Source organism: Buceros rhinoceros, unplaced genomic scaffold, assembly GCF_000710305.1.
Source record: "Buceros rhinoceros silvestris isolate BGI_N320 unplaced genomic scaffold, ASM71030v1 scaffold17502, whole genome shotgun sequence".
NCBI classification, from domain to species: Eukaryota; Metazoa; Chordata; class Aves; order Bucerotiformes; family Bucerotidae; genus Buceros; species Buceros rhinoceros.
Window position 1 is genome coordinate 27,903 of NW_010398474.1, and position 12,075 is coordinate 39,977.

General features: G+C 42.5%; 1 protein-coding gene across 1 annotated transcript in view; it reads left to right on the plus strand.

Annotated features, from left to right (window-relative positions):
- The window catches only part of GRIN2A (glutamate receptor, ionotropic, N-methyl D-aspartate 2A), a 39,722-nt gene extending 27,673 nt beyond the window's left edge, over nucleotides 1–12,049 (plus strand). Inside the window, exons 5-6 of the mRNA XM_010131122.1 lie at nucleotides 8,444–8,682; nucleotides 10,250–12,049. Coding sequence (XP_010129424.1) covers nucleotides 8,444–8,682; nucleotides 10,250–12,049 — 2,039 coding nt within the window. The remainder of the gene's footprint in view (nucleotides 1–8,443; nucleotides 8,683–10,249) is intronic.
- The last annotated feature ends 26 nt before the right edge of the window (nucleotides 12,050–12,075 follow it).

The window sequence follows — 12,075 nt, forward strand, 5'->3', positions numbered from 1 at the left end:
CCTTTTTTTTTTTTATACCCCCCCCCCCCCCCCCATTTGTGAGCAAATGAGATTATTGAACTGCAAATGACAAAACTGCTTTGGGATTAAGAGAGTAAGAGGGCTTCAAAATGTGCATGGGGTGGAGAGAAAGACAGCTTGGAGCCTTTAGCTAAGGGGGATGCAGCAGCAAGAGAGGGCTAAAAGACACATGACAGCAGCAATGGTTGGAAATGAGGAACAGAAAACTGCTGGGAAAGAGCAGGTGTGGGGAGGAGTGGGAGAATACGTGCTAGCTGGCCAGGTTGAGCATCTGCTCGTGTGAGGTATTTGTAATGTGTTACGCTACCTGCAGGTTATGAGCTCGGTTCAAATGAAGGTCTGGGAAGAGATCTGCAGGAAAAGAGAGGCAGCTGGTATAGCTGTATTAAGCCCTTAACCCTTAAAGCTACAACCTTTAAAGCAGTTAGTGACACAGAGCTGTAAAGAAATCAGTTCTGGTTAATCTTTATGTGCTTTTAGGATAGCTTAGTACACTAAGAATTATCTTCCTGGGTGGATAATTGCTTCCCACTCCTGAGGGGTAGTAGGTGACCGTGGAAATGAGATTTGCCCCCTTACATCTGGAAGAGGAAAGTCTTTGCTGTTTTTTCGTATTTTAGCATAAGCCTTCCTAGTCGCTGTCTAGATTAGAAGGGAGCGTAGCGGTGTGACTCACGCTGGCTGTGAAAGACCAAGGAGGAAATACGTATGTGGTTATAAGGACATATTTTCAGTGCGTGCTGCTCAGGCAGAATACACCCACAGTCCCAGTGATTTTCTGTTTATATATTTAGTGTCCTCCTTAAGCAGTGGGTGGAACAAATGTGACTGGAGAGTGTGAGTGTCTAAGTGGACGGTATTTGTGTAGCCGAACAAGAGTGAGAGGGATTGTAATAGGGAAAGTCGTGCTTAGCAGTTCTGTTAATTCATCCTTAACTAATGGGGGCATGCAGAGTGCAGTCATTAGCTCACGATAAGTTTATTTCTGTCAGTCATCTGTGTTCTCCTTGCTATTTTTACAGGGGAACTCAATAAGAGCAAGAGTGATTGTTTTGGGGGATCCAGACTGAATTCAAGAAGTTTCTGTGCTCTTACGTAACCTCTTTGATGACACATGCTGTATGGCTCATATAACTAGGTCAGATTGCAATTGATGAGCTTATTGAACTAAATGCACGTCAACCCGGCCGGCTCCTGCCTCCTCTCTTCCGGGTAAAGGTCCTGTTCTGCCGGGGTCTGTTATGGTGGGGGGTGCCTTCCTCCTCCCTCACGTGGGAGTTCTCACCAGAGTACGTGTGGAACAGTCTGTCCCTAAATTTGAAAACTTCTCTTTGTCCAGTCTGAATAAGGAGATGATTCTGCTACTGCAGCCACAGTCTTCTGAAGATGATGCCCTGCATCTGACCAATGTGAAAGTATAGTTAACCCTTTAATTCAAGATCTGTAGTTGGTATATGTCAGTTTTCTTTACTTGCGTGCTGGCTCCTCAGGCTGAACCTCAGGTTAGCACTTTGCACAAGAGTCACCAGCTCTCACACTGTCAATACCAGCCTAGTTCTTTTTGCACCTTCTGCTCTGTCACATGCACTGTGACCTCCTGCCCAGCACCTCATTCGAGTCTAGGGGACGAGTTAGTCGAGGCAGCCTCTGAACCATCAGTGATTATCTCAAGTGACATACAGCTTTAACTGACGTGGTTGAAATAGAGCAGAAAAACACCTATCTTTTAATGAAGAAAAATAAGAACGGTAGAGCTTAGTGCTTACAAAAATATCAAAACAAATTATTTAGCAATTCAATTTGATCATTTGGGGATAATAAAAAAATTAAAATTAAAAAGTCAATCTCCCAATTACAGGTCTTGTAAAATTAATGTAATTATTCATCTGATAGGGGAACTATTCTCACAGAGAATGTGAGAAGTGAACACAAATAAACAGTAAAACTTCAAAAGGGCCATTTCTGGTTCCTTCTCTACTTAGTCAATGCTTTGACTGTAATCACCATTTATAGTTTGCTGCTTACTCTTCCCTCACTTAACTTTTATTTAATGGCTTCTTGGCAAGCATTTCTGATGGGCAGAGCAAATTACTTCTTCAGTTTCCCTCCATCACACACTGTCCAAACTTCTGCTGGTGGTGTTTCTCGCCGGGGCTGGCTGGACACAGCTCACCTTTTAAAAACAAACGGTGTCCCAGACATGCGACAGCTATTTTGGACTGTCAGGAGTCTGCGCTTTATCTGGCTGTATTCCCAAGTTGCACTGAAACCCAGCCCAGCCTTGGCTTACTTCCCAAGAGTAAGATCACTGGAGGTAAAGCATGGCCTTTGTTGAGGGTTTTTTCTACCAGGCTGAAGCTCACCCCACAGCTGTGTTGGGTGGGACTGTGCCCTTTGGTGCTTGTCAGCAGCTGTGGGGAGAAGGATAAAACCCATGGACTTGGAGAAGGGGGTGGAGGCACTACCAGTGCTTCTGATGCCTGTTACTTACCGACTATCGACGAGCACTCTTGATTTCACTGTTAGGGGGATACAGGGTTAGAGTCTCCATCTCTGTCACTTTTTTTCCACGTTGTATCCTCAGAGAGAGAGAGACAAGATGTTGAGGTGCCACTGAAGCTTCGGAGGTCTTGCTTTCTTTCCTGCACTGGAGCAGCAAGTTGATTTTATTATTTGTTTTTTAAATAAGCAGCAAAGAAGGTCATCCTAGTTTGTTCTCTTTGGATTTAATTATAGAACTTCGTGCTTGCTTATTTCTGGCAAGTCTGTAACTAGGGACATACTTGGATGATAATGAAAGATTTTTTTTTTTCCCTAATCATGAGGAAGGAATCAGACAAGTATTGAAAAACTGTTATTTGCTCTCAACCATAAAAACAACAAAAAAATTCTACCCAAACTGTTTTTCTATCAGTACATGTGGAGATGCTGGATTATGTGGGTTTGGTGTTTCTCTTTTTTGATAAATTACATGTAATTTTCAGTATGTGTGCATCTTCCTTGTTGCAGGTGTCGATGTAGAGGAAAAAACCCAGGAAACAAAATAACATCAGTGAAATGACCTGTAAGTTAACCAGCCTTGACTGTCAGTGTCTCCTGGCTGGCCCATCACTTGGGAAGGCACTACCTCTATTGGGAAGGTGCTTTAATGAGCAAAGCAGAGAGCCCAGGGAGGGTGCCAGACCCTTACAAGGTGCTGGCCCTAGGAAGTTAAGGGAATCTGGGGATGCCAGTAACGCCCCTACGAAGAGCCCGTAAGAGCTGATGCATCTCCAGGAGACAATGGCAGAGACTACAAAAGGGCAGCATGTTTCTCAGCCCCAGGAGGATGGTGCTGGGGTAGATGACGCTTACCGCAGCCTGCAGAAACTGCTAAGGCTCTTGATGAGGACAAGCCTGTAATTCTACCCTTTGAGCCGTACCTTTTCTGTGTCTGCATAGTAATGGCTTCAGTGTGAAGGAACAGTTCAGCGGACACAGTGGGCAGTGTGTCACTCCTCCCCAGGACGATCCAGTGTGAAACACACTAGATGTGTTGTGCTGAAGTGTAGAGACACACGCTGTTGGCTCAGCCGGGCGGAACGGCCGAGCGGCGGGTTTGTGCGCAAAGAGCAGTCAGAGCAGAGAGCACCACGGGCACGGCGACAACCCCAGCGAAACACAACGGGACCCAGTAACGTTGTGAATAGCCTTGGGTTATGCTGCGAGGGTTAGAACTTTGCAATTTGTTAGAGAAGACCGAACTGTGCTTTGGATAGTGCAAAGGCTCAACACTGTTTGGAATACGTACCTTTGAAAGACTTGCTTGTATGATCCTTACATATAAATGAGGCTGACTTTTTCTGATACAGCACTATACAAATTTTAAAAATACCTTAATACAGGTGTCATGCAGTTACTTGTGAATTTTGCAGGTTAAATATACTGCGAGCATATTAAACAGAAGATTAAAAGGGGTTTTTTGTCAAATATGTTGAACTCTTCATTTTCTAATCTTGTGCTAGTATCATGATGTCCTTTGCTGAAATCTGCAACTATTAATTTAATTGTTAATCTAGTCCACATGTAGAGGTAGAAAACGTTTGTGGTATTGCATTCCTTTTAGTTAAGTGCTTGAAGTGAAAACAAAAAGCCGTACAATAAGTCTGGTTAGTATTTATCAGTAACTCGAGACCCCCGCTATCAGATGCAGACCTGAACTCCGTTAACACCTGGTTCATCGAGGCCTGGCATTTATATAGATATATTGAGGTTGCTGATGGATTTCCAAGGTCTTGTGGAATATTGGGAGCTCTTATACGCTAATCAGAATTATGCACACATGAAGACAGCCGAACTCTCCCATGCCTGCTAACCACAAATTACTGGCCTTTTGGTTGCTGAGACTAGTATATTCTGTATGTGTCGTCACCATACACGTTCACCTTACAAGTCAGACCACCCAAAAATGTTTGAAAGATGACATTCCTCCAAAAGGACTCGATTCTTTTAAACATTTTTTTCTGAACCGAAGTTTAACTAGCCTCAAAGTTCATTGTTTTGAATTCTAAGTTTGCAAGCAGCCGATTTCCATCAGGAATGGATTGACACCCCAGCTGATGATTCTGTTAGGAATATGTTATGCCCTCTATAAATATCTTTGCTACAATGTAATGGGCAGGAAGAGCAATAAATGGATTGGGCATTTTTGCTGGTTTTATAGGCTCAGCTAGGCCAAGGTGTTGTTATAGCCAAGTTGGTGACTGTTGTGTCTGTGTGTACAGTATATGTCAATATACACTGCAAATGGTAACTGATTGATACGCAGAGCAGAACTACCAGCCTCATCCGTCCGCTCCCAGATAGTATCATTTCTTCTATACGACGATGCAATGATTCACAGTGCATTCCAATCTATTACATTGCCGATTGCTTTTGGGTATTAATTAACAGCGATTTCTGTCATTGTCAGAAGCACTGGGAGGGATATTGCAGCAGCAGGATCTGCCAGACTCTAGCATGCTTTGTTCTGCGTAGCTTGCCAGGGCACTGTCATTTATCTTGACTCAGAACAAGCTTGGTTGCTTTCTGTAGTGACATTTCTGGAAAGGTTAGTGGATTATCAATAGTCACTTCAGATGTACATGCCAAAGGGAAAGGAATGCAGAGGAAACAGTAACGAAAAAGAGGTTTAAATTCCTTTGTGAATTTTGTTATGAATTGGAAAAGGGCACAGCAGTCAAATCAAATTGATGTTTGCCAGTCTTGGGCGATGTGAATTTTCCTGTGGGAAGTAATGAGACCTGATTGTCAGAGCTTCAGCTACTAATGCACAAACCAGAAATATTGCTCTCTTTTCGGACTTGGGTTCTTTTCTCTTCTACAGCCTCTGTGAGTTTTATTCATAGACCTTGGGGAGGACTTGAAAGAGAGATGAGGGAAACAGCCCACCGAGGTTTAGCAGAACAAAAGAAATCCAAATGTTCTAAGATATGGAAATGCAATAATGAACCCAAATTATCTGTGTAGCAACAGTGTGCAATATCTATACTGCTACAATTAATAATTTATTGTCCCTGTGTCCTGGATTAGAAGACTTTTAAAGATTCATTGGGATTGACTTCTTCTTTGGGGATGCTCTTTGGTATTTTGAAAATTGAGTGCTGTAATTTGGGAGAAGATACACTGCCTCTTTCAGATGTAGAGGTTCAATTCATGCTTCAAGCAGAAAACTAAGCTCAGAATTAACTAGGAACTGAATAATCTCTCTCACATATTTGTGAAATGCCTTTGCTAAAATGCCTCAGTACTTGTCCTTTCTCCTTCAATTTTTCCTTCACGTTCTATGAGAAGCAATTTCTCCATCACGGTCTTACATTACACTTTCAACTCAAACATCCAAATTATCTGTGGGTTGCAGCTTTCCTACTGCCCTTGCACTCTATCCTGCAAAATGCTCTTGCACAGCAGGTCATTGATCTTCTAGTCTGGCTGGAAGGTAGCTGAAATGTCAATATGGCTTCGAGCCGTTTTTTCCTGATCTTTACTCCAATGATTATGGATTATAATACTGGAAGTTTATTCCCTAATCACTGGCTAAGGATTAGGGATCTGCAGCACGGGAATTCTTCCCCCAAACTGAAGCCATATCCTAAGTGGGGAAACACACCAAGCCACTTAATACTGTACTTTCTGGCCCTCTGTATTGCCTGCTGTATTTTCTAGAAACAGTGAAGTTCATGTCATTAAAAATAACAATAGAACTACTGAGCTGACTATGTCCCCAAGGGAGTAAGAAGGCATCTATGCACATGCAGTGCTTCAGTAAGAATGTTTGAAAATTCACATATCATACAGTATAAACCCCAGTTTTGACAGGAACAATTACAGTTTCTTGCACACTTCTGCCCGTGTTGGCATTAGCAACCACTCTAAGTGATAGGGTCCTTCATCTGAGGCTAAATCTCATTGGTAAATAAGGATTCTGAGAGTATGCCACAGAGGAAGAGAGTAGATCTTCTTCCTTAGCTTTAAGAAAACGAAGTGTTTTAATGGCAGTAGGGATGTGGCATAGGACATCCAGAACCAGAAACCAGGAATGCTCTGTTTCGGGCACGTGACGATACCATTTATTTTTGTGTCGCTGCTCAGGAAGCAGACAGTGGCAGCAGCAAAAGGCCAGAGGAGACTGTAAGAACAAAGGCTGTGTGATCCAGAGGGCCAGGAGGGAGGAGGGGGAGGTGTCCAGGGCACCATGAGAGAGAAGGCTGGGAGTATGTGATGTGGAATGGTTTGCAGTTACTGCGTCACCCTGTGGGGGAAAACAGAAAATGAAGGCAGACAGAAGGCCAGGAGAAGAACTGTGTTTGAAAGACACCGCTAGTTACACCGCTAGTTTAGAAATGAAGCTTAACAGGAGAAGAGGCATACTGTGTTCCTGCAAGTATCCAGGCACTGAGACAGTTATTTTCTACAGAAAAGCAGGTGGCGTGTGGAACTTTGTTAGCACTCTATCATATACCGTTCATTTTCCTCACTTGCTGCACGTCCTGTATGGGTAAGGCTAGTCAAGCTCTTCATTTCCAAGATAACATCACTGTAACCTTCAGCCATAATGCTGTGGGTGATTTTACATCCAGTGTTGGTGACTGTCATTGCTTTGCCGTGGATGTAAGTATTATGGGGAAGAAAACCAGAAAGTTTTGATAAATAATGTCTTTTCTTTGTAAAGTGCTTGTGGATCAGAGAGTAGTTTAAAACTGCATCTCCGAATCCGTTCACCCATCGCTGAAATGCAGCCAAATACGAAAGGAGATGTGGCTAACGACTACTGCAGTGCTGGCCCTGTGCAGCACCGCGGGCCAGCCAACCCCTGGACCTGGCTGCTAGTACTCATGCTGAATTTGCAAACTCACAATTTAATCTTTGTTGTTTAGATGGTCTGTCACATTCAAAACCATCTTCTCAGGCCAGGAGACTGGAGAAAAAGTATGGAAGGAATGTGTGGATGCGAATGATGTGTAGATACCTGGACTGTAAGGCTGTCTGTTTAGACGGTGTTCAAAATAAAACAGAAAACAAGAGACAAGAGCACTAATAAATCATGTTCCCAGATACCTGAAGCCCAGGGAACAAGCGATACCAGAGAGACAGCGGAGACAGATGTGTCAGGAGAGGTTCAGGCATGTTTTAAAGGGATTGTGAAAACATGCGCAATTTATTTTGCAGTGTTTTAAGGGAAGGGCCAAAGGGAGGGGTCAGAGTGGATTGGGGCAACAAATGTAGGAAAATGGAGAAGTGGGAGGTTAAAAGGCTTTGGCTGTGTGTTGGGACGCTTGTCTGACTGAGCCCTGTGTCTGAGCGCTACAGCCTGTCCCATCCCTTTACTAAACTCCGTTCCTAGCTGGTTTCGATGTGATGATGCTTTCTGTTCGGTGTTTATGAGTGTGGGGGCACGTGTGTGTCTTGCTAGAGGGCTTCTGCAGTGCACACAGCAGCTTCCTGCCGCCTGGGTCTGCAGACAGGAGCCGCGCTGGCGGGACCTGTTGGACTGGGATGGGATGAGCCTCCTGGGTCTGAGTGTGCACCGCTTGCAGCTCTTGTGGATATGGTAGAGGAATCCCCGGGAGGGGAGCTCTCCCATTCCGCTCACTGTAACAAGTGATACTAGTTATAGCAACCAGAAGAAAGTTTTACCCAAATAACAGATCCTGCTTTCTAGAGCAGCCATCTTCCCACGCAATTTATGAAATCTGAGGACATCTGAGTCTAAGGGTGCTGGGAGTTGAAATCTGCTATATTTGCAAATCCTAACTAGATAAGACTGAAGTGCTCCACAAATAAAGCATGAAATGGTGCTATATTTTTAAACTTGCAAAGACTTTTGAATACTGTGAGCAGTGGTTTTTGCATTCTAACTGGTTTGACTCCTTGCTCTCCCTAGGGGAAATGGAAGAGTTAGAAACCCTGTGGCTGACTGGTATTTGCCACAATGAGAAGAACGAAGTCATGAGCAGCCAGCTGGACATTGACAACATGGCCGGAGTGTTTTACATGCTTGCAGCAGCCATGGCACTCAGTTTAATAACCTTTGTCTGGGAGCATTTATTTTACTGGAAACTTAGATTCTGCTTCACTGGAGTCTGCTCAGATAGGCCGGGATTATTGTTCTCAATCAGCAGGGTTAGTATTACTTTCATTTTCCCCCTTCAGGCAACAGGCACAATACATGCCACCTCCCTAAAACATTATCTTTCCTTTTATTCCCCCTGGGACATGTGAAATACATGTTAGAGCATCAGGGTGATGCTCTAGAGCAGTCAATGGGCTTCAGATGTTCTTGCACTCCATGGGGTCTCTTTTCTCCATTGGATTGTTCTAGGGAATGAATTACTGCGTGCCAGGATGATCAGTAATCAAATACCAAAAACAAATACATTCAGGGGAAATTTTGATGAAGAAATGGTAGAGCTGCTCAGATAAATTTCCACCAAAAGAAAAAAAAATCCAAACAAAAGAAATACCAAACTGGTGACAGACGTTAGCTCCCGGTTTTGTGTATTTCCTAAACAAATGGATATTAAGTGATAAAGATATACTGGAATATTTTTATAAGCTTTTCCTGAAAGCAAACTCGCATAAACCATATGAGAGAAGGTCAAACGGAAGTGTCATTTATATTTGGTTAGACACTAAGACAGGTTTTAACAATAACTTTACCAATCCCCAAATGGGTTTACAAGTTACTGATACTTGTCACAAAATAAGGCAAGTATGTGCTTGTTCTTATATTTTTTACAAATTGTATGGGTTTGTCATTTTTGTTAAGCACATAGTACTGTCATTAGGTAATTGATTTTGCTGGGTTTTTTATATAGCTGAGGAGAACTGAAAATGATACTAAAATGCCTAATTGCTTTAAAATGTGCTGAAATTACCCTGTTGAGTAAATTGGAGGAACTGCCTTAAAAATACTCTGCCCTACCCTGTTGGGGATTGTCTAGAAAAGCATATAGGCTTTAACCTCCACGCCTTACGTTTGAACTCTATACTTGTGGCTTTTTACATGTGGAATTCTCCTAACCAATGCAGGGGGGAAAGAAAGTACTTATTTCAGAGGCAAATTTCTGAGAATTACCAGTTCACAGGGTCAGAAATGGCGATTTTGCTCACAGGAGTGACCAAAGAGGCTGGAGTTAAAAGGTGGGCATCAGCCTTTTGCTCAAAATGAACTCAAATTCAGGCTGTGGAGAGAGCTGGGGTTTTGTCATATGTATTAGGATAGGAAATGGAAAAGCTAAAATACAGGGACTAGAAGCCTTTCTTTGACAGTGAAGAGTGCCTTAACCTTCCAGGGAATAGCCTGACTGCAGCCTTGGTAGGGGGTGACTGATTTAAAATAACAGAATTTCCATTGCTGATGGTTAGTTACATTTTGTGATGAGACTACGGCGTGTTTTGGGGTCCCTTCTAATCTTCTTTTCTGGAATAAGCAGAGGAGGCCAATGCAGACCACCGGTTTATGAAATACTGGCCATTTTTCTTCTCTACGGTTCCAACAGATACGGGAGAAATTATTCTTCCATATCAATCTAAGAAAATGCTAGGAGGATAGTTAAGTTAGTTTCAATCTTTTCAGTCATTCGATAAGCAATGTTTAATTTTTCTTTATTGCTAATTAAAAATAGAATGGAAGTATGTAAAATTTACACCTAGTGATTTAATTTGTTTTATATTCCTCATATTACAGGGTATTTACAGCTGCATTCATGGAGTACACATTGAAGAAAAGAAGAAGTCTCCTGACTTTTCTCTGACCAATTCCCAAACCAACATGTTAAAACTACTGCGAACAGCGAAAAATATGACCAATATCAATCCTTCAAGAATTAACTCCCCCAAAAGAACAGCTGATTTTATTCAGAGGGGCTCCTTGATTATGGACATGGTCATGGATAAGGGAAACTTGATATTTTCTGATAACAGATCCTTTCAGACAAAGGAGAACTTTTTTGGTGACAACACGAGTGAACTGCAGACTCTTCCTAGCAATCGACACAAAGACAATCTTAACAACTATGTTTTCCAAGGTCAGCATCCTCTCACACTGAATGAGTCCAATCCGAATACAGTAGAGGTTGCAGTAACAGCAGAAGCAAAAGTGAACTCCAGACCCAGGCAGCTTTGGAGGAAATCTGTTGAATCTATACGTCAAGATTCTGTACGTCAGGGCCAAGGTTCCCAGAGAGAAGATGGGTCGGATGAAAACAGGCAACTTCCAGTGAAAAGCCAAAGATACCTTCCTGAAGAGATTGTCCATTCAGATGTATCAGAGACATCAAGCAGAGCTACTTGCCATATGGAACCTGAAAATAACAATAAGCACCACAAAACCAAGGACAATTTTAAAAAAAGGACAGTAGCATCAAAATACCCAAAAGACTGTAGTGAAGTGGAACTGACATATCTGAAAACCAGGTCTGAAAAACAGAGCTCTCCACGGGATAAAATCTACACGATTGATGCTGACAAGGAGCCAGGATTCCGCTTGGACACACCTCAGTACATTGAAAACATTGTCCTTCCAGAATCTATCGAGTTGCCTGACGTTTATCAAGATCACAATGACAACTACGGGAAAGCAGAACACGCCAACAGGACTCCTGTGCATAACGAAGACAGTCTTCCAAATAACGACCAGTATAAACTTTATGCAAAGCACTACACTTTAAAAGATAAAAATGCTTCCCTAGTGGATGTGAACGACAGATACAGACAGAATTCCACCCACTGCAGGAGCTGCCTTTCCAATATGCCCACTTACGCGGGACACTATTCGAGCAGATCTCCCTATAAATGCGATGCATGTTTGCGGATGGGGAACCTCTATGATATTGAAGAAGATCAGATGCTGCAGGATACAACGAACTTATCACTTCCTGAAGAAATTTATGAGCGTACTTGGTCACAAAGTAGTGCTCTGCAATATCATAAAAAAAATAAGCTGAGGATTAGCAGGCAACATTCTTTTGATAATATCGCTGATAAATCCAGGGAAGTTGATATTGGAAGACCTTCTCGTAGTATAAGCTTGAAAGAGAGAGAGAAATTTCTACAAAGTAGTCCATATGCAAGCATGTTTAGTGTTCCCTCGAGCAAACTGTTGAGCAACAAGGCCTCTCTTTTAACTCATTCCCTAGAGGACAGTAAGCGGAGCAAGTCCCTGTATCCTGTTCGCTCCGATGATAATCCCTTTCTGCACTCGTACCGTGATGAACAGCACTTATCTCTTAGGCGAAGTCCAGCTGATCTTTATAAACATTCATTACCAACAAGAGGAAGACATGATAATTATTTAAGGTCATCCATAAAGTCTACAGCATCATACTGTTCCAGGGATGGTCGGATCCATAATGACATGTACATTTCAGAGCATGTTTTGCCTTATGTTGCAAATAGGAATAGCTTGTACACAACTCCAAGGGTTTTTAATTCCTGTAGCAATAGACGTGCGTGTAAGAAATTGCCTAGCATTGAATCAGATGTTTAAATTTTTCATGAACACTTTATCTGTAG